The sequence below is a fragment of the Grammomys surdaster genome, unplaced genomic scaffold, assembly GCF_004785775.1.
Source record: "Grammomys surdaster isolate TR1022 unplaced genomic scaffold, NIH_TR_1.0 126298, whole genome shotgun sequence".
NCBI classification, from domain to species: Eukaryota; Metazoa; Chordata; class Mammalia; order Rodentia; family Muridae; genus Grammomys; species Grammomys surdaster.
This window is the reverse complement of record NW_021621098.1, coordinates 1,694,952-1,718,800: the sequence shown is the minus strand read 5'-3', so window position 1 is coordinate 1,718,800 and position 23,849 is coordinate 1,694,952. Positions and strand designations below refer to the sequence as shown.

The 23,849-nt window shown below is 42.5% G+C and overlaps 1 protein-coding gene across 1 annotated transcript in view; it reads right to left on the bottom strand.

Annotated features, from left to right (window-relative positions):
* The window catches only part of Cdh2 (cadherin 2), a 209,848-nt gene extending 190,074 nt beyond the window's left edge, over positions 1–19,774 (bottom strand). Inside the window, exon 1 of the mRNA XM_028759514.1 lies at positions 18,889–19,774. Coding sequence (XP_028615347.1) covers positions 18,889–18,948 — 60 coding nt within the window. The 5' untranslated portion in view covers positions 18,949–19,774. The remainder of the gene's footprint in view (positions 1–18,888) is intronic.
* Positions 19,775–23,849: the final 4,075 nt, after the last annotated feature.

Here is a 23,849-nt window from a genome sequence, read left to right as displayed (position 1 = left end):
GGGAGGGAGGGAGGGAGGGTGAGCGCGCAAACTGTTAGGGAATAAGGTACTCATGAGGGACTTGGCCTTCTGGCTGTGTAAAAAGTTCATTTTTCAAGTCCTGCACACAATTAAACTTGGTGGTATGAAGGTTTGATTATGCAGTGGCTGGTTTTGTACTTTGGCATGTGGCTTTGAAGATGAAGACACTTTAATTCATAAACCACATGGCGCTTTGATTTAGGTATGTGACCACAACTTGGTCCATCGAAGTGGCTGAGAGAGACAGAGGGCCTCAGAGATGGCACCATGCCAAGGGGGCTCACAAAAGAACCAGGATAAGGACAGGGGCTTAGCCAATGCTACACACTTTGGGCAAGTGCTGCTACAGTCTGGCCTTGGCAATGATCTGAGATAGTGTGGGATTTCGAGAGGTTCCCATGAGCTTTGGCCTGAGCAAGGAGTCACAGAGGAACCAAGAGAGAGGGAGGGGGGAAGAGGAGAGGATCAGAGGGGGCGGGGTGGGGGAGGGGAGGGGAGGGGAAGGAGAAGGGGGGACGGGGAGGGGAGGGGGAAGGGCAGGGTGAGGGGAGGGGGAGAGAAGGGATATAAAGGAAGAGAAGGAGGAGGAGGAGGAGGAGGAGGAGGAGGGAGGGCGGGAGGGCGGGAGGGCGGGAGGGCGGGAGGGAGGGAGGGAGAGAGAGAGAGAGAGAGAGAGAGAGAGAGAGAGAGAGAGAGAGATTATTTCAATATCTTCTGCCTAAAGACAAGCAAGGAGTACAATATTTGCTATTTTTAAATGACAGTGACCTCAAGAGTCCTAGCAAGGATCTCACTTTAAATTATTCATGACAGCCCAATGAAAGCTACAAAGAATTGGCCATCTTTGCCTCAAATGCTCTCCGCACTCAGGGGCATACAGGGCACAACATGGATTCTAAAAGCTTGGGTAAAAGACAAGGGTCAGCCCCAACCATGTGATCAGGATGACCTTTCCAAACGAAAAGGAAATCTACACTTGCAGGTGGCCTGCTTTGGCCAAGGAAATACCATTAGTCCCATAGTTGGTGGAGGGAACCTTTGTGGCAGGAAGTAGAGAATACTTGATCTCTGGGCAGCCTGTTCACCACCAGGCTGAGCCTAGCCTGGTGCCAGCACTAGCTGCCACAATCCAGGATCCCAAAGGGAATGGATCTTCGATTGTACTGGCTATGAAGTGAAACTCCACTGGGAAAGGTGTCCACTAGGAGGTTAAGTTCAGCAACTATGCTACCCTAGGGGTGAGGGGAGGGGATCACCCATGAATACTGGGTTTTTCTTCAGAACACTGACATTTAATATTCAAGTAGCTTTACCTAAGGTTCTGAATTATCCAGTGGACCCACTTTACACTGGTCTTTCTTTCTCATCTAGTATGTTCTATGGCATAGAGTGTGTACTTCCACCTATGAACTCTTTAGTTCAAGGGATGTGGAGTACAGATCAGAAGTTCAGAGAGCTTCACATCCATAACGCAAAACCAAAACTGAACCTTCTTCTTAGCTCCCACACAGGCATACCCATACATCACGAATTTACTGTTGTGGCCTTTGAAATACAAAGACTGGCTCTAGGGAACAGTTCTGCCTGACATAAGTCTTCCAAGATCAGGGCCTCGTCTGCTTTCTGTAGCCTGCTAAGATGATTGCATTAATCTTCTCGCACACCCCACTTGGGACTCTAAGATGTGAAACTATAGAATTGTGGAGACACAATGGAGCTGGGGGAAAGAGCCTACTGACTGATGCCTATTTTCCCCAGGGCTTCACCATATTTCTGGCTGAACACATACTGGATGGTTAATAACATGTGCTCAATGGCCAATACGTACTCTGAGACCATTTGCATAGAGCCTGTATTTCCTACTTTCATTGAGTGGAGTTTTGCCAGCAGTAACATTTGTGGGCTCTCTGTACGTCTCTAGCAAGTTTGGATTAATTAACTGGGCACACAAATTCCAGCTTCCAGTCAGCTCTTTTCTTTGAGGAGTTAGTCAGAGCCAATACCATTACCCTGCTGAACTTATAGGGCTAAATCACCCAGTGTGCAGGTCAACCTGTCAAAGATGGAAGCAGATGAATAACTAATTTTAAACATTTAAGCTACCTTCCCCAACCTAGTTTTTTTTTTTTTTTTTTTTTTTTTGTTTTTTTGTTTTTTTCGAGACAGGGTTTCTCTGTGTAGCCCTGGCTGTCCTGGAACTCACTCTGTAGACCAGGCTGGCCTCGAACTCTCGAACTCAGAGATCCACCTGCCTCTGCCTCCCAAGTGCTGGGATTAAAGGCGTGCGCCACCACCGCCCGGCTCCCAACCTAGTTTTTATCAGTAATAAAAATTGTATCTTGTTTCTTCAACTGATGATTCCTTTGTTTTATTTGGCTTTCGATTGATGAAAAGTATTGTTTTAGGTCCTCCCAAGGACAGCAGAATTACCTACACACTTGCAATCTTGCCAAAAGCTCAAAGATCAAGGGTAGACATGTACAGGTCAATAATTTGGCTAGCAATGCAATGCAGTGTAGACAGAGCAGAGTTCAATCCCAGCACTCTCAGATGGGAGTGGGTGGGATCAGCCCAAATGAAATCACTATTCCATCATCCAGGTCAGTCATGTGGTCAGTCACATGGTGGTGTGAGGCTGAGGAACTGAGATCAGTCAGGACCAAGCAATTGTTTGGGGGAATCAAGTACTAGGATCAGAAAGTATCCCTCCCTCCCCAGGCTACCCTGGGAATTCAGTATGAACCCAAGCTAGTATATCTGGAAAAACAAACAAAACAACAATTTACAGAAAATAACAGCCAGTCCCCTCATCCAAAACTAACATTTAAGAAATCACCAAAAGCGACTTGACTAGTAACAAATCTCCACTTCAAAAGTCACCTATCCCATGTCTGCCTCAGTCTTTTAGATCTTTTCATTTAAAAGACCAAAATCTGTTCCTTGAAAATGAAATCTCTTACATCCTCATTTGAAAGTTCAAATCCCCCTTCAGGTGGTAAGTCTCCAAAGTCCACAAGAGACTTACCTTGATCCCACTGTGTCAGGCGTGTTGCTTTATGTCCTGAGAACTCCTGAAGTGGTTACCTAGGAGCCACAACTCCATTCAAGCCCTGAGCCTTTGGGAGCAACAGTTAAGCCAGGCTCTGTCTGAAGCTTGGAAGACAGATATGGATAATACTTCCTGGTTTCGGGGAACTGATGCAAGGACTACATGAAACAGTACAGGTAAAGGCCTTCACCCGATACACAATAAGTACTCTTCAAATATTATATTTAACCAGTGACTCCATTTTCAAAAGAGACCAAGCGCATTTTCTTATGAGCCCTAAGTGACTAGCAACAAGGCCAAATGACAGGGAGATTTTGAACTTCATTCTTCATTGCAAACACTCTCAAACTTAACCGTATTGAGGAACACTCAAATTTACACCAAAAGGAGTTACTAATACCCAAACTATCATATTTCTAAATGTTAAAGTTAGACTTTTAAAAATGGTGGAAATGTGTGTCTATTGCTTAGTGGACCCATCTGGAAAGTCTTCCATTAGCTGGTAAAATTCCTAGGCATACAAATTATCAGGGTCTGCTGAGGACTTACTGAATCAGAAGCTTGCAAAAGGGTTTGTTTTTAGCAAGCTTTCCAGTGATTCTTTCATAAGCTAAAATTTGGAAAACACAGACCTGGAGTATCTTTGGCATTCATGCCCAGGTTGCATGAATAAGAGTGTGGACAGAGGTAAATAATAATAATAATCAGAAGCATCACACTCCAGTCTATCAACCACAAACCAAATAAGTAAATTGTACCATTTCATAGCATACAATGATCTACATTAGTGAAAATGAACAAATTATAGCTACAAAACTCGACGGAATGAATCTCGATAAAAAAATAAGCAGAAAACAAAATCACAAATTAAAGTACAGCACATAGACACGTGTATAGCACACACACACACACACACACACATATATATATATACACATATATATACATATATATACATATATATATATATATACTAAACAATGTATATAATATATATAAACTACATCTCCATATTTAAGGAATGAATTAGAGAGTATGTAGTTATAATGAAAAGCAAAGAATAAATATTAGAAAAATCGAGATGAGTTTTATATTTGGGACAAAGGAAGGCATGGGTTCAGAGTTCTGAGGAATGATAAAGCAATTCTTCCTAAGCCTCGCTAGTAGTTACACTGACATATTTATAGACTTTATTTTTTAAAGTAAGGCTGTCAAAACAGCTCAGCAGAAAGAGACACTTGCTACCAAGTTTAAGTTCTTCAGTTGAATCACCTGAACCCACCTGGTGAAAGAGAACCCACTCTCCCAAGTGGTTCTCTGACTTCTTGGATGTCCTAGAAGCTGGCACCCCCACAACCCCACACAAATTAATAAGGTATAAAGTATATATGTAGTACTTATATACTCTCTTCTTTACCACACCATACCTTCTAGAAAAAAACATTTTTAGAAAAGATGATCTTCAAATGAATTAAAAATTAGGTATCAATGTTCTTTAATTTTTTTTCTTGAGTTCCATATATATCAAACTCAGGAATTCAAAACATGACATCGGGCTGACTGCATAGGAGCTAAGCCCCTTCATATAGTTAAAAAAAAAAAAAAACAACACTGGCACCATCATGTATTGGTATTGTTATATATAGTAGGTGTGTCTTTGAGAATTCAATGAATTAATATAGTATTTAAATACATTTCCTTAGAGTAGTCCCTGGGTGGGATATAGGAATTATTGGAAAATAATAAGCTACAATTATGACATGGTAACATTTAAATTTAAAGGAAGATACTCTATAGCTAATTGTCAATAAATGACGGGCATATAATGAGAACAGTGGATCTTCCTCTTTGCAGGAACAGTGCTGATATCATCCATCATCATCATATGACATTCACCGTCTCTCCCCTGTTGAGTTCTCATGTTAAAAGTATTCAGGAGCTGCGTATGTCTCAATACAAACCTGCACATGTATGTATTTGTTACAGGACATTAAAACAGTAAACGAGGGAAGGAAAAACAGTCAAAGACCACAGAAAGGTTCCTGTCTGATCACACGTGGTGTCCAAGTCGATTCTGAGAGAATCATAATCTATACTCATTCCTCTTCTGATTATAACGATGGCGGATGTCTATCAGGCTACATGTTAGAATGGAAAGATGACTAAGAGATTTTGGTTTCCAAGTGTGGTCTCAGGAGTGCTGATGGGAGGCTACCATACACTGTCATGAACTAACCAGCTATACTACTGAGCACTGAACAAAGCCATGTACAGATTAAATGCCCAAACTTAACTCAAATCATTACATTTTCTCTTGACTAATTTTGTTTGCATAATATAATGATATTGTTATAATTCTATAACATAATTATATAAAATGTTAAAATTTTGCGACTAGGTCACAGAATCTTCAGCCAAGGATCTAAAATTGTACTCACTACATGAGGGCACTTTCTTTATACACACATATGCTCTTCATAGCAACCTCATGATAGATAGGACTCATTACTCCCACTTTATACATGGATATAGCAACAAATCACATTCACGCTCTAGACAAGGTGTCAGAGTGAGCGCACTAATACAGACTGACCAGCAACTCCACACTGACAAGTATTTTATTTACTTATTGCTGGCTATTTTTTGTCAGTTTTATACATCTATATAATCTATTTTATTCCATTTCATCTTTCATTACTTTGTATCAACCTTCTTTTCCTACTGTAACTTTTCTCTTTTCACAGGTCTCCTCCTTCTTACTTTCATGTTCTCCCCTTCCTGTGTGCGTGTCTCTGTGTGTGTGTGTGTGTGTGTGTGTGTGTGTGTGTGTATGCGCTCGCATACGTGAACATGCACGTGCACATCTCGCAGTTTAATTATACTTGTTTTCTTTCAAATGTAGGAAATAGATTCAAGTCTTTACACTTGTGTGTTTAACCCGGGATAGAAGGCAGAAAACTATAAGGGGGCTATGGGGAGGGAAGATGGGATTTACGGGAGGCAGGACAGTAGAACACAGGCATGAAGGTAGGAAGGAGAATAACAGAGAGAGGGAAGTATAGCTGGAAAAGGAATGGGAAGAAAGGGCTGAAAAGGGAGTGAAGGGGGTACCGAGGATATGAAAAGCCGCATGAAGATCTATGCCCTTATATGAAAATTTTTTAAAAAGAGCTTGGTTATAAGCACCCTCTGTGAGAGGAATGAAGCACGTCCTAGAGGACATAGGTTATTAAATAGCAATCCCAGTATAGGACATGGATACATTCCTATGAGATGTTGGTCAGGGAAATCCCAGAGGTTCCCAAAAAATTCAGTCCATTGTAACTGGTCTCTGCTGTCTACCTGAATATGATGGTTAAGTTTAACTCCATTGCTGGAGACACGGAGCATACTGTGGTTACTGATGGAGAAATCGAGCTAGAAATGACCCAGAGCTCTCTCTTTGCTGTTCAGCTTTCATAGAATTCCACGGCACTGTGCAGGCTGCTGGAGAAAGAAGAAACGTCATCGACAGCCAGCCTTATCCAACTGTGAAACCTTCCAGCTAAAAATGATGACCGTCCTGGCATGCTGTGATGACCACTCTGACTGTAGGGGGGTGCGGGGGGACCAACAGCTTTCTGGCTGTATTTGAGGCTTGATTTGTAAAAGAGAACTTATGCCTAGCTCTGCACACCTGGCCAGTAACCCCGGGCTAGAGAGACCTCCTTCTGACAGAATCTACTATTATTAGTTTGCTAAATGGACATGTTACCAAAATTCCTTCTAGATACTTATCTTTACCTCAGTCCTCAGCCCTCCTCAGAAAGATTTCTTTTTGGCATGGATAACGCCAGACTCAAAACTGGTCAAACTTCGGAAAACGAGTGACTTGGAATACTAGGCCTTAAAGGTGATGTCTGTGTCACATCCCTCTGCTCACCAAGGGATAGGGGACAGTACAAAAGATGCAAGGCTGAGGGAACACTATGAGCACCAGAGCCTGAGGAGGAATGCTGAGAAAGTGTCTTCTGAATGTGAGGGTGCCTATGAGCTCACTTACTGTCTGTCACTATGGTTACCCACACAAGATTTGCCTTTTCAACATTTCTTCAAGGAAGTGGGAAGGGCTCATGAGGTCCCACTCTTCTTTATGGGCTAAGGACAGAGGTCCTGGGGTTTGACAAGGTGCCTCTCCCTTCAGTGATGGAGCAACAGATAAACTGTGCCTGCTTCAGTTGCTTATATAGAGTGATCATTCTTAGCCACTAAACCACAACACCACTCAAGGCTACTAACTCAGTGTAAGATTATATTTAATAAAGGAAGCACTTCCATCCAGAGGGTTCAACAAATGAAGAGAAATATAATATCATGCATATGTATGCTTTATGAATGATATATATGTGTATGTGAATGTATATGAAAATCTTGGAAAACAGCACAAGTTGCATTACTTCACCGTGCACGTGAATAAGAGCTCTGGTATAGTTGATAATGTGACACTGACAAAATTGTCACTGCCTATCTTGTCACATCAGCCAAGGAGATACATATTTATATGTGTATATATTTTAATTATGAATTATCAAGGTTGAGGAAGATAAGGAATTTAACTCTTGAAAATATTCATTATCAATGCAAATAAATCACTAAAGGCAAACTCACCACTTTCCAAAATGTTGCTATTTTCCACTTTTATAAGCAATCTGTTGAGTGATCCATTGTATTTACATTTAAATATGCCACTGCCTCTCTTTAAAATACAGATCCATTAAGGCTTTTAAACAAAAAATTTCATAAACCCAATCATAGCTTCATCTACATAGAATAACTTCAAATCAAACCAATGATTATGGCATTTTTTTTCTGCAAAGTTCTTACTTACCAGAGAAGACAGAAAAGCACAAATACTGCATGTGAATAATTACTCTTATGGTTAAAAGAGCACTTTTGGGGAGCTGTTTTTTGGGGAGTTGCTGTTGTTTATTTTTGTTTTTTTGAAATAGATTTCTCTGTGTATCTCTGACTGTCCTGGAACTCAGAGATCTGCCTGCCTCTGCCTCCCAAGCCCTGGAATTAAAGGTGTGCACCACCACCATCCAGCTGAGAACAATCTTTTTAATGCAATAAAATAAATTACAGGCCTGGGAAGATAGCTCGGTCAGTAAATTGTTTGCTGAGTTAAGTATAGAGGCCTATGTCTGATACCCAGAACTTAGTTGCAAAAGCTGGGCTCATGAAACGTGGTTGGTTGGTTGGGGTGGGAGGGTGAGAATACAGTCAGGTTCCTGGGATTCTCTGGCCAGCTTCTGAACACTTCATCAGTTGAAGGCCAATGAGAGGCCCTGTGTCAAAAAACAAGATAGAAAACACCTGAGTAATGGCAGCCGAGGTTGCCCTCGGGGGCACCATACACAAGCGCGCCTGCACACACAGTTAAACTTACACAATCAAAGTCAAGTCTGCACCCGTAAGAGGAAAATTACAGTTTCCCTCCTGACCAAAACCAACCAACCAAAAGAGACATAATTGTGTAGTCGCCTATGGAATGTGAGGTCTCAGGGAGTAGCTAGGCTACAGGAGAGGACAAGTGAGAAGTGAGGAGGTCTGGGGGTGGTGCAGTTCTCGTTGTCAACTCTTTAAACACAGTTACATAAACACCAAAGGGTAAAGTCCACCCAAGTACACTCTGGACAGCTGAAAAGGAATAGTGCAGGGCACAACAAAGTACTCTGTGTAAGCTTTTTTCAAATTAAAAAATGAACATGAAAACTGGGAAGAGGGCCTTGTTGAAAGTGGGTCACTGGTAAGCTTGGAGAAGATATTAAGAACCATCACTAAAAAGATTAGGATCTGCTTCTGCAGGAAATGTGCTCAGAAGAGTAGTTCTTTGGTTCTATATTCCTTTTAAGAAGCGGAGAGCAGAGAAGATAAGTCACAGTATTCTACTACAGCGACCATGCCTGATTACCAGGACGACAGACACAGAGACCCAAATGGTATGATCCACAAAAGGTGTTCAGTGGACTGACACCACAAAGGTTAAATGTCCTTTCACTGCAATGAGACATTCTGCTGTCCATGATCCATTTTTACCATCCTTAACCTATTTCTATAGCTATTTTTGTGAGTCTTTTGTACTTCTATGACTGTTATAAATTTAAATAATAAAAATACTTGGATGGCTTGGGCCATGACATGGACATACTGAGCCCAAGATAATAGACATAAAAGGGAGCAGAACTGCATGCTCTAAAAAGGTACACGAAAAAGTAAAGAGTGTCTGTGTTGTTTTTCATAGAGCAAAAAGCTGCCACTGGAGTACTGTTAGAATTGGAGGGGCTGCTACAGTTGTACTACTAGTATAATTGCTGCTACTAGGGTACCGTGTCTCCATCCGGGACTCTCTAACCAGCACACCATCTAGGAAGATTTGCACAGTGTTTCTCAATCTGTGGATCAAGATCGCCACAGGGCACATATCAGATAGTCTTCCTATCAGTTATTTACATAACAATTCATAATGGTACCAAATTTACAGTTAAAAAGTAGCAACATATAATTGTATGGTTGGGGGTTGCCACAACATGAGGAACATAAGGGTCTCCGCATTAGCAAGGAGGAGGACCACTGATTTAGCAGAGTGTACATGTATATAGGTGTGTGTGTGTGTGTATGCACACACATGTATATAATATCTTATAAGTTTCCATACATCTTCATTTGTGAGAGACAAAGTAATTAAAAATATTCAAACACAGAAAGTGAGCCAGTTAGGTGATGGGGTATCTTGGATTTAAGGTCACAATGAAAACATGGGGAAAGACAGTTTCAAAAAATGTCTATCTCTGGGATTTGCAAAATTATGTTAAGTTCCAAGGTTGGCTCAAAAACATGTTTTGTGTATTTGTTAACATCTTATTTGTTGAATAGCAACAATCTGAAAAACTTTTTATAACTGATGAAACACTTGGCTAAGATTTCTTCTTACTACAGGAAATGATATATAAAAAGAATGAAAATCTTAATTAAGCATCACATTTTGGCTTCAAGTGCCAAAGAAGAGCAAAATATTTAAGGCTAAGATTAAATAGAGAGAGTATAATATGGGAAGACAACTCAGTCAATAAAGGGCTTGCCATGCAAATCTAATGAGCTGTGTTGGATTTCCCCAGCAAACCCAAGAAGATCACGTGCTGTACCCATAAAATCCTAGTGTTGTAGAGGGAGTCAGGGTGGCATTGAGGCTTAGAGGACAGGCACACTAGCTAAATTAGCAAGCTCTAGAATTAGTGGCAGTCCCTTTCTCAAAACATTAATAATATAGTGGAGAATCCCTGAAGAAGATAGCTGATATGGTCCCCCAGCCACCATATATATATCTGCATGCTTTGGTACACACATGCACAAGTGGTTGTACCCATGTAGTCCCTGCCTGCTCCCCATATAGATGCACTTACACACTTGTGTGTGCACTCACCCATGTATACTTGTACTAATTAAAAATAGGAAAAAATCAATCGGATACATTCGAACTGAAATGCTCTAATGTGATATTCATTCTCAGAATTATGCAAAAAGGGGCCCAGCCTGAGTCAAGTTGACCCTTCTTTAATAAACATAATTTTAATTACAGTTCTGAAAAATACTCATGCTTGCCTGAGTTTACCTCTAAAAGAAAAATAATATCACCTATTCTGCCGAGTTACATAAATATTTCACACAATTGTCCCAGACCTCTGAAATAAAAATTGTAAATTTTAACAATTTTAAATTCACTATTTGGTATTACATGAAAGCATTTTTAAAGACTTTGTAAATTGACCTCAAACACCCAAGTGTTGCTGATTTTTTTATGGTCTGTGAGCACCTCTGGCATACTGGAGTAACTTACTGTCTGCTCTCAAGTGTGAGGCACACTACGAAGCCTGGAAGCTGTAAATGTGGGAGAAAAGTAAACGGCAATTGTAAAAACTCCCATCACAATAAAAAAAGTAGACATGGACAAAACTCGGGGCAACAGCAGGAAGCTGGAAAAAATACAAATTTAGCTTAATAATGAAAAGAAATCATTGGTCAACAATTTTCATTCCAGAATTTCTGGAATCATAAATATATCAAAGTACAAATCTTTCAAACTTACTTTCTCTTAGAAATGATTTCTTAATTCATAAAAACACTACAGAACTTGTGAGGAGAGGAGATGGGGATGAGGTGGATGGGGAACATGAGGAAAGCCTGGTTTAAACATCTAATGATCATTTTAAAGTTTCACACAGGACAGTATTAAAATGATAGATAGCTTCAGTGCACAGTAGCAGGTAAGCACACTAAGTAGCTTCTCTTTCTTTTGAATCTATTTCTCCAACATTCTGCCCTTCCTTTCTTCTTTCCTAGCACACATAGGCATATTCTGTTGAGGGGGAACAGAGAGGATAGAGGCCTCAGTAGTTCTTAGCCGGAGCTGCTCTTCCAAAGGACCTTGTGGTTTGATAGCCAGCACCCACAGGGTGGCTCACAATTGTCAGTAATTCCAGTTGTAGGAAATCTGATACCTTCTTCTGCCCACCTTAAGCACCAGGCACACACATACATGTCTGCACAGACATACATGTAGGCAAACCACCCATAATTCCAAAATTAAAAGCAGACAAAACCAAAAAACAAAAAACAAACAATACAAACAAACAAAAATCTTAAGTTCAGATCATTGTGAGTTTGAGTTACTGTGTTCTAGCATTTCATATTTACAATGGTGCTTTCTTTCAAGTATCTCAAGACGTTTTAAAAACACATAACAAATTTTCCCAACTCGACTTGGGAAAACACAAGATGAGTCATTTATCAAACAGAGGCAGTCAGATTCCCAGATTCCAACCTCACTTTAGGGTCTGCCTCCTCCAACAGGACAGATGAATGCTTAATATACAAGCAGTCAGGAGAATGTAAGAAATATCCCAATGGTTCCTGCTAGCGTAACCTCCCAGCACAAGTAACTTGGCACAATGTGGTCCTACCATAAGGGCAACATGGATGTTTTATGGCAATTTAGCCTTGTATCGGTTTCTCCCTGCTGCTCTGATAAAGCACTGAACAAAGCCAGTCTGGGAAGGAAAAGGTTTATTTGGCTTATACTTCCATCTCACAAGGGAAGTCAGGGCACGCTCTCAAGGCAGGAACCTGGAAGCAGGAACTGAAGCAAAGGCCATGAAGAATGCTGCTGACTGGCTTGCTCTTCCTGGCTCACTCAGTTCTCTTTATAAGGACAATCGAGGGTCAACTGCGTAGGGTACTAAGCACTGTACACAGTGGACTGGGTTCTCTTTCCCACATCAATCATTAATCAAGAAATCCCTCCACAGACGTGACCATGGGCCAATCGGATGGGGGCAGTTGCATGACTGAGGTGCTGTGTTCCCTGGAGACTCATTTGTGACCAATGGACAAAAACTAACATGCACAAGCTCTCCATCATCCTGATGGTCATTTTTTGGATCCACTGTGTGTTGTTTTATGCTTCTTGAATTCTCTAGCACTAGATTAGGTCAACTTCAATTTACTTACACCCTGCTTAGTTTTCTATTCTTCTATGCCATCTTATTATCCACTTGATCCTCAGAAGACTGCAACCCCACTGATTATTTTGACAGCATCTTCTGTAGCTATTCTAGGTCTTTGGACTACTTTAACAATTCCAAAGATGTAAAACTAAAATGTTTTGTTCCACACAGTAGGAATTCTCAACTCTGTATATTACACCACAAATTATTAAACTATTACTTGCTGAGGGATATTTGAGAGACTAAGTTAAAATCCAGTCATTTCTAATAAACAGAGCTTCAATAACTACCTTCAAGCATCACATACATTGTGTGTATATCTTAAATACAGAAATAACATGAAGAAAAATAACTTGAGGGCTTTTTAGTCAAAGAGTGGTGTTTCTAATGCCAAATCTATCACTCAATTTAATGGTTTTCATGCAAACTGTTCTCTCAAAGCAACTGGGGACATAAAAGTAATCTCCGTAATATTAGTCATATTTTTAAGTCTATTTTCCTCTCATAAATAGATCTCTCTACCTTTAAAGTAGGATAGTCAGTATAAGATAGTCAAGCTAAAAAGGCAGGAGTATGAAACATGAATGTCTGCCTGCTAAGTGATCTTGTAAGATAGAAACTGTTAGTAGTGAATCCTCAAAAATCCCGTCTGAGTATCTAAACATTTTTACATTTTAGGTTTAAAATTAAAGTTATTCCAAAACAATTAAAAATGAAGCATAGTTGAAGTATTTTTTAAGCGATTCCAAAAATCACAGAAGTGGAAAAGTCCCTAGCAACCAATTAACCCGACCAGGCCCAGGACAGTAGTGTTGAAGTAAAAAGTCCTTAGCAACCAATTAGCCCAATAAGCACAAGGATAGTAGCATCGAGGTAAAAGAGATCACAAGAACTTCAAGTGAATAGAATACATCTAGCAGATTAGATTCCCCAGGCTTCCTGGTCTCCACACAAGCTCTTGCCTCTGACACTACACAGGAATACCTCATGTGTATGTAGAAATCATTCTCATGATGCTTTAAATCAGTATCTATACAAAGTAATAAATCAATTACTCACTGTTGCTTGATGTCAAACTGCACTTAATGTAGAAGGGAATACCCTTCTATATATTATATCTCTACATATATATATAAGTATATATATATGTGTGTGTGTGTGTGTGTACATACATGTTCTCTATCAGTATCTCTATATGTATGTACATGCACATACACAACCCAAGGACTAAGGGCTTAGAGTGTTGTATGCGCATCTGAATGACCACATGAGAAGGTATCCTGAATAGTAAAGAATAACTGACAAGGAATAAGAAACTGAGCAAGGGGGACTGAAGAGATGGCTCAGTGATTAAGAGCACCAGTGGTTCTTCCAGGGGACGAGGGTTCAATTCCCAGCATTCACAAAGAAGCTCACAACTTTCTGTAGCTCCAGTTCCAGGGGATTTGACATCCTCACACAGACACACATGCAGGCAAAACACCAGTACACAGAAATAAATAAACAGATAAATAATAAATAAATATTTAAAATCCCTAAAAGATTAAAGAAACTCCATCTTTAAAAAGAAAAAGAAAAAAAAGAAACTAAACAGGATTTATGTCTAGTCTAAATTTTCCCTTTAAAGGCTCTGTTAAAATATAAATTATCATTTTAAAACCCATATCTTTCAAAAGATCTCATTTAGTTTCTGAATTCACCTTTTCCACCTACTTTAAGGCCATCAATTTTGAAGTACAGGATATAACTCTTATCAGAATATTAATCTATGCATACTTCTTCCCTAGTAAGACTGGGGTTAGTTAGATGTATGATATTATTTAGTTAATATAATGCTCTGGTTTTGTTCAAATTAACCAATATAATCTTCTAAAAATTTAAAACAAAAATAAAGTTCTAGTAGGAAAACAGAGAAATACACATGACAGACCATAACTTGGTGCAAACTGTATTTCAACTCAGAGTTCTTTACTTGGAAAATCCTTAGGTTCTAGATGTTCTGATGGCAGATATAAAATACTTATTCAAACAAATCCAAATTCCAAATCTATCATATTTTTAAATGGTTGATAAAATTTCCTGCCAAATCTGAGCAGTTCTTAAACTTGATTACTTTTTGTATTTGAGCCAAAAGAACAAATTTGAATAATGTTAACTTGGGTAAAATTGTGAAGTGTATACACAAACACTCCACTTCTTAAATAACAGCTCTGATTTTCCCTTAAAATCACTTTTCTAACTTGAGAAGTTCCCCATTGAAAGCAGGATGGGATCTGAGTCACTCAGGATTAGGAAAAGGCGGCAGCAGCATTTTAAAATGAGATTAAATGTTGCTTTAAGTCTCCACATTCCGAAATTAATAACCCCAAACCTTAATGAGGCCCAACAGATTTATGGATTGCAAATTTTTAATAAAAAATCAAGGACAGTTTAGTATAATATACTATCACCAATATAATGTATTCCAGGACTATTTTGTAAAAATAAAAACTAATGAAAAAGCATTTCCATCCTCTTGAACTTCTAGAAGGTCAGAGCAACTTTCACAAAGGAATTCAAGGCAAACATCACACCTTCTATGTTTAAGCTGAGCTTGAAACTGAGGCCTAAATGTGTGTCTTGTGTCTTTTAAAACTATGGCCAAAAATATTTTAGGAAAGAGAAATAGTCTTTCTTCAAATCACATCCGGTATATTTGGAATGGACCACCTCTTGTTAGAACCTGATGTACCTCAGGAAAAGGCAAAGAAAGACACAGTTATGCTCAATAAGCAAAGTCTAACATGAATGCAAACTAAGCTGAATCTTACTCTCACAAGAACTTAGCCTACCAGGGCACATAAAAATCAAACACTGAAAAGAAATCTTTTTTATATATAAAGTCATCATTGAATCCTTGACTTCCCACTTTCTGAAATAAAGCTTAGTTTTTATGTGTTTTAAGTGCTGAATATTAACTTTTGCAAAATCAGTACCTAACAGTAGATGAGAAATATTCATACTTCATGCAGTTCTTTCAAAATCTTTATCCAGGGTTGAAACCACATGGGATCAAACTAAGATTCTAAATTTCTGTTCCCCAACATTAAGATACTGGCCTTGGTACTACATAATACAATCAAGTGTATTTAAATTAGAACAACAGGCTGTGCAATTAAATTGTGAACTAGAAAAACAAAACAGGTTCCTAATCTATTAATTACTGGGTTGGTAATAACAGTAAAATTGATTTTTCTCCCCTAACAATAAGTCTATGTAATGGTTTGAAAGCTACTTACATACTTTGCAAAGGATGCTAATCATAACTTTGTGGCATAATGCTTTACCCCTCAGTCACTGAAGTTTCATGTTCAAATTCTGTTTCATTTCATGTAAAAAGACAATGCTGACACCTTCAATTGTAATGAAGGAGAAAAGGAAATCTTGGAAGGTGACTATCTTGTTATATAAAATTAATCAGAATTACATAAATCTAGATAGAAGCATAACTAAATAAAACTCAGGCAGGAGAAGCATGGGACACAGACTGTTCTGTAAGGAACCAAAGGTATAGAGTCCTCTCAACAGTCATTGCTATGTAACTGGTCTGAAAAGATAAGGTTCCTCTGTATTTACACTAATAGCCTGTTCATTCTCTGTTCTAAAACCCTTGCTGCTTAGTCTGCACTGGAAACGGAAAAAAAAGCAACTAGAGACTTTCAATAGCCGATGACTGCAGAGGAGCCACAGTCACCTTGCAGACGGATCTTTGTTGTTCTGGAGTGCAAAGCAGACCGTTAGCTCAAAGTCACTGCTAATCTCAGTTGTACAAGCCGCATAGTGCACTTAACCCTAAAACCTATGAGACAAAACTGGAATGCCTGTCTCTAATGACCTTTCAAAATCCCTCAGTGTGACTGCACTAGCAGAGCATTAGGCTGTTGCATACTCCATGGTAAAGTTGTAACCTCCCTTTTTACCATGGTTATCAATGTTGGCATCAGGACAAAGGCAATTCAAAAGAACATGCATTGGAAATATTAAGCTAATATCTAATGTTTATACATGATATTTTAATGCCTAAAGAACATCCAAAATTCACACCAGACAAGACAGAGGAGTAAAAGGAAAAAGATTCTCCATGTATCAATGACCAACACATGCCCCAACTTCACTGATCAATATTCGATTAGAAATTACATTTATATTAAAGAGTTACTAACAACATAATCATCTATAGCTGGTATTGAAGCAAAAGCACTCAGTGATGTATAAAATTCCTGCTTTGAAAAGTGAGCTCTTTTGATTTACGACGTCTCTTTTGTTAAAAAGGGAGAAAGAAAATACAATATACACAGGATTTCTTAAGTTTGTCTTGTCTTCCCCTTAACTTCAAACACTGGAAGCAGAACTCTTTTCCTTCTTCCCCTGCGGTCTAACCTCTTTCAAAAAGCCCATTTTAAAAAGAAGAGGCAATAAATGAAGTGACAGGAGGTGAAGGAATGAGGAGTGTGCGCTGGGAGAATAAAGGCCGGTTTTATAACAGGAGGTACTTTTGTTAGCAAGTGACTGGCAGGTCTTCTCCAAGTTAGAAAGAATTCCATCCACTCTCCAACTGCAGAGGCCAAAAATGTCTAGTCTAATAGTTCTGAAATCCCAGAGCCAGGAAAGCCTTGGGGGAGGGTGGAGAACTGGTGAGTGGGGGAAGGGGGAGAGAAAGACCAGCAGGAGAAGAACAAAAGGAGAAATCCAAGAAAGGGGAAGGGAACCAGAGGACCCGGGAGGCCTAGGAGTGGGCGTTGGGGAGAGCACAACCCCCGGGAGCAGCAAGGCAAGCAGGGCAGGGCCACACTCTGTAGCGCCGCGCACCATGGACAGGGCTCGATGCGGGCGCGGCCCACACCCCTCTAGAGGGCGGCGGGAGAAAGAGACCCCGCGCTAGCCCCGTCCAGTCTCAGTGACCGCAGCACTCTCCAGTCCCGCGGCCCGAGAGTCCAGGCCCTGACTCGAGAGGGGAGTGAACAGCACCATCTGTGCCCATTTCTGGTTCCCACTGACCGCGGGGTGGCACTTCCGAACCTCGCCCGCACTTGGGGCTACCACCCTGCTGGCCACCCCCTCCTCCGGATGAGGGTGTGCACGGGACTCCGAGGCGGGCTTCCTTGCCACGCAGCAAGGGCGGACACACCCCTCTCTCGCAGCCTCCACTGGACCCCACTGCACGTGGGGACAGACTTGAGACCCCCGCTTAGACCCCGCCCAGAGCAAGGGTCGCATCCAAAGCTGTATGGTGTAGCCAATGGGACCTGCAGAAGACCAGGACTGGGGTAGGAACATCCTCTACCGGGAAGACTTGGGAAAGTTGGGCTGGGGTCCCGCGTCACGGAGTGACAAGAGAACTCGGTACCTGCGTGGAGCAGGTGCTTCCAGCCGCCGCCAAGCCCCTAAGTACAGTCATTGAAAAGGCTCGCTGGTGCTCTCCCGAGAGTGGGAAAAGTGAGGGTGGCTCCAGGCAACTGTGTCCCCAGGACCCACGCAGGGCAGAGGCAACCGTACAGAGAAAGGAATACATATACATATGTGTATTGCCAAGTAATAGGGACTTCTCTCCAGGTCTGGTACCAAAGATCCGGGGCCAAGCGTGCTGAAGTGCCTGCCGGCCAACGATCTTTGTGGCAGGGGACCAGACTCGCTTTCCAAGTGGGACCGACATAGAATAATGCCAGGGCAAAAGAATCCAAAGGCCAGAAGGCAACTCTGAGCTGGGATGAAGACAATAGGACACCGGCGCCCCAGCGCACCAGGAGGCGCGCGGGTACAGGAGCGGGGTGGGGTGGAGGCAAGTCCTGTAACTAAGACACCAGAGTGAGAATTCCTAGTACGAACTCGCGACCCCTCCCTGAAGGAAAAAAAACAAAACAAACAAACAAAAAAAATCGGATCAAAGTACAATACGAGGGAGCGAGAAGCACAGAAAACTATAAAATCTAGGAGTTCTCCTGCCTCATCCTTCTGCTGCTTGGGGACGTCCCTCGAGCTCGCCTTGACCTAAAGGCGAAGCCAAGGAGACCCTGTGACCGAGGCTCGCCGAAGAAGGCGCGGTAGAGCAGCTGGCCAGGGAGCCTGGCCCGGGAGTCCGGCCCGAGCTTCGTGCCCGTGCAGTTTCTCGGCCGCGCGGTGTGGCACCTCCCTTCCCGGGTGCTCAGCCCGGCCCCGCAGAGGCGCGGGGAACAAAGGGACCCGGCGCCGCACGCCCCACCCCGCTCTCAGCCCGACCCACCCGGGACCTCCGCTTACCTGAAGCAAGGCCGCCAGAAGCGGCAGCAGGGTCCGCGGCGCTCCCGCTATCCGGCACATGGAGGCGGAGAGGGGCCGAGCGAGGAGCCGGAGGCGGCGGCGGCAGCAGAGGCAGCAGCGGCGGCGGCGGCGGCACCAACAGCAGCGCGGAGACGGCTCGGGGCAGTGGCCACCCCTTCCCTTCCCCTCCCCTCCCCACCCCCTTCTCCGCTGCTCTGCGCTCCCCGCCAATGAGAGCGAGCTGGTAACAAATAGCGGGCCTCGGAGTCCGCCGGACTCGCACCAGGAGTAATAAAACAGACGGGAGATCAAGGAGCTGGGGAGGGGGCGGGGAGAAGGGCGGGCGTGCGTGCGCGCCGAGAAGTGTGTGTGTGTGTGTGTGTGTGTGTGTGTGCACGCGTGTGCGTGTGCGTGTGTGCGGGCCGCAGCGCAGGCGGCTGGGCTCCGGCCGGGAGTGCGCAGGCAGCCCTAGAGATGCGGCGGATGGAGGATACGGCGGTGGCGGCGGCTGGGCGGGTGGCGCTCTCAGCAGCTCCCCCACGCGAGCTTTCGAGCCCCCGCTTTTCCCTTCCCTCGCCGGGGCCGAGCGGTGCGACAAAGCTTCCGGGGGTAGAGCGCCTCGGGGGAAGGGCGCTCGCGGCCGTGCGCGTTGCGCCCACAAAGGGCGACGGTCCCGCTGGCCAGGCCTCCGCGGCGTCCCCTTCCCCGTTCCTTGGCCACTTGGAGACTGTTCTCCGGCTGCGGCCGAGAAGGGGTGTCACGAAGCGGGGTGGGGGGGGCGGTGTGGTGGGGGGAGAGCTGCGGTGGCCGTGCCCCTCGCCGCCCGCGCGCGTCGTTCCGGCCGCCTGCTCCTCGCCACTCGCGCGCACCGCGAAGGGGCTCCACTGGCGCGACCCGGGCGAGCTGCAGCCGCTCTCCCGCCTGGCCGCACGCGCCGCCCGGGCCTCCCGGTCCCCTCCCGCCACCGCCGCCGCCCTCGCTCCCGCCTCCCTCCTCCCGAGCCTCCCGCCCGCGTCGCGGCCAATGGGAGGCCACCGAGCGGCGGAGGTAGCGGGCCGGATCCGCCGCAGCCGCCCGCCCCCGCCCTGCCCAGCGCTCGCTTTTCCTTCTGCTGCAGCCCACGGGGGTCGCCGGAGGGGCGGCCGGACTGTGCCGAGCGCTGCCCAGCAGGTGGAGGGCTGCGGGAAATAAAACTACTTGCGCAGGAACTTGCTTGCTGGCGGCCCCGGCCTTGGGTTAGGTCCGCCGCGGGGAGTCGGTGGCGACTGAGAAAGAGAGGAAGGGAAGGATGTCTCCTTGGTAGCCTGAAGCATGCGTTTCTGTTTTGTCATTCTTTACAGATAGGTTATTTTTCCTGGCACTGCCACAGACACAGCAAAGTAGCTACGCAGCAGAGCCCATCCTAACCATTGTTGTCTGAGCATCCTGCCGGCAGGGGAGCTCAGGCCAGCCTTCTCTTTGGTGTTCTCACCTCTCCAGCCCCCATCATTGCGGATGTACTGGAATGACTCAAGTTTCTGTGTTCTTGTTTTGTTTTTTTTTTGTCGCCCCCCCTCCGATGGGAATTTGAGAGAGCGTGCGATTTTATTTGAAATCTCTGGATTTGTATTTTTGCCGGTTCATGATGGTAGTTCTAGGCAAACATTTGCAGGACTCCTTCCTGCCGCACTCCGCAGCACTTAAAAATAAAATAAACAGAGAAGTGAAAATTAGATCAGAAAGATAAAATGACTGCTGCAAATTCACACCAGATTAAGGATTTTTTGCTTCCTTTGAAACAGGAACTTGGAAGTGTAAAACTTTACAAGTCTGGGTGACAAGCATTTTGTAGAATGTTAGGGATGGGGAGCTTTTGATTTTTTTTCAAGGTAATAAATAATACAGCTTTTTTTTCTTCTCGCAATGTTGGTTTTGTAGAGGTATTGGGGAGTTGTTTTGTTTGCTTTAGCGGTAAATAAAACAATTTTTTAAAAGCATCTCAACACATTTGAAGTTAATTAACTTATTTGCAGTAAATGAACATACTCTGTCACGACTTTCTTGGACAACTGAAATATTAACATTTGAGTCCGAGTTTCAAGACACTGATCATTTAAGAATTTGACAGTGAGTCTGAAAAAAAATCAAATGCTATTTTTTTGACATAACCGATGCAGCTTTTAATAATGTACGTTTGCTAGCTGGGCTTTTAAAATTTTAATATTAATTGGAAGGCTTATTCAATTTTAATTAAAACATAATATTGCAAATCAGTTTTATGACACTAATTTTTTTCATGGTTTTTCTTATCAAAAAAAGTAAGACAGGTTATGTTAATTAAATTTCAAAGAGGAGATGAAGGGCTTGAGCCAATGCAGCCATCGGGGTGCTTGTTCTTTCCCTTCTAAATGTTATTGTCATAGGACTGCTAACGGCAGTAAAGTTATCTTCACAATAGCACGTTTATAAATTTTATTTTCAGGGAGTCTCTCATAACAGAAGACATCAGTCAGGGAAATAATTCCTGTCTTCACACCTTGTGATTAAGCTCCATTCTGGCCATGGGATCTTCCTGCACCCCCCCCCCTTGGTAGGGCTTAATGTTTATTATCATTCTTATTAAAGGTACAAAAGACCTTAGCTTGAATGATATTTCTTTGTTAGTATCATTGGAGTAAAGCCTTAAACATCACATCCCCATAGATTAAGCTTTTATAAGACTCCTAAATCTGCTTCTGAGTAGCTGACAGGTCTCTTTCTCTGGGTCCAACAGGTTTGTTTCATTTCACTTTTTTTTTTATCACTTGAGTTAAGCATTTTAAAATCTAATTTGTATGCTTGTCACTTTTTAGTAGTTGTGAATTGGATTGGATTCTTGCCTGACTTTAATTTGATCACCTGATCAGCTAAACCATTTTAATTGGTCTCTGATTGCAAGAAGGAATAGCCTGGTCTAATGTCATGTTGTTGAAGATTGCATGCATCCTTATGAGTCTAATAAAGTCATTCTAGTATTGACTGTTATATGCACACACCCCTTCCTCCATAATACTGCACTTACAATCATCCAGCAGATGCATTTCTTCTTATGAGCCAGTAATGGCCCCATTCTCAGCTATTCCTTGCTTAGAATATTGCCTGTCTAAAAGCTGGCTTTTCCTCTCTTGGTTTATTGAACTCCAAGGATACAAGGAGCTTGCCAATGACCCAGAGAAGTATTAGTTTTGTTGAAATGAAGGAAGATTACAAAATTTGTATGAAAATCAGACTGAATTTATATACCAAATCCATGTAACCCTTAACTTCTAGCTAATGGTCTATAGCTTATTTATTACAAGAGGATGTCAGAAATGTGTGTGTGCCTAGCACTGCTGACAGACTGAGTCGGCGATGATTCTCGCACGTATCACCAGTCTTCAGAGGATGTAGATATCCGCATGATTCATTTGCAAACACATTCAAAGCACAATCACAACAAATCTTGCTTTGTGTTTTCTCAGACAGGAGACACTAGATGTACAGATGCATCATGTTTTTGTGAAAGGTTCTCACTTTGAAAACAAATGTCAAACAGTAGTGGTCTAGTCTGTAGCTTCCTGTCCTCTTTACATCCTCTGAGACATGGCTTTAGGGCAGGGCTCATTGCAGCCTAACAGAGTTTTCCCCAAATGTATAGAATCTATTCCTCTCCTCCCAGGCTCCTAAGAAAACTAGGTTAATGCTTCTCCCTTACCAAGTATCCTCAGATTATGCATATCTCTGCAGTTAACTTCAATCTGCATTGAAGCTAGCGTTTCTTGGGTAGCATCTCATTCATGGGGTCACTGAAACTTTAGACCTGGCTTGTGCAGACCCTCATTTTGTAGATGAGTGCATCCACAGTGTAGAAGACTGCCTCAAGCAAGTGGGGAATTGACAACGGCAGCCATATTATCTGACTACCACTTCTAACCTCGCTCTGCTTTTTTCTGGGGAGCCACTGTAGGAAGTTCCACTATATGAGACAATTATTCCATTTTTCAAAATGTGTATGAACTGTGGGATTGAACTCTGCATCTCATCCCTTGCTCCCATGTCAGCTCTCTGGCATGATCACCTTGCCTTACTTAGTGTGGTTCTCAAATCTGAAGATCAATCTTTTCTATACGATCTGGCTGCCAAGCACAGTCCAGTGGCTCGGAGGAGCAGTGATCTGTTGTGATACCAAAGCAGAGACATGACTTTTCAAAGTACCAAGCACTCCTGTTATGTCTATTATTTACCCCTTTTCAGTATTTGAAAGTGAAACTCAGTTATCCACATGGAAAATATAATGAAGTAATTTGAAGTACGCATGCTCAAGTGAGTTATGAATAGTTGATGAGCAGTTTAGCAGAGCACAGCAACTTACAAGGAACCCTGGATTATAGTGAACTTGACCAAAAAGACTCATTCTGGAAAGGAAAAGGCATAACACACATACAGACAAGATTTTAATTCAAATACACCAATAGTTGAGTATGATTCCTAACAGCCCAGTGGCTCTTATATTTCATATAATATTTCATATTTCTAACCTGAGAAGAATTCCAGTACTGCTTAAGAAATATATGAAGACTGTAAGCACAGTTGGGCTTCAGCATTTAACATACATATATTAAATATGACGACCTCCAAAGAGGATCCTGAGGGCAGTTCACTGAGGATCTCAGGGGATACTCTTTCCCTGTCCCCAGTTCTGTCTACACTGCTTTTCTAGTTTGTATTTCTTTTTTTTTTTTTTAAAGATTTATTTATTTATTTTATTTATGAGTACGCTGTCTTCGGACACACCAGAAGAGGGCATCCAATCTCATTACGGATGGTTGTGAGCCACCATGTGGTTGCTGGGATTTGAACTCAGGACCTCTGGAAGAGCAGTCAGTGCTCTTAACCGCTGAGCCATCTCTCCAGCCCTTGTATTTCTTTTTAAGATTTAAAAAGAAAACTAAGACTGGAGAGAT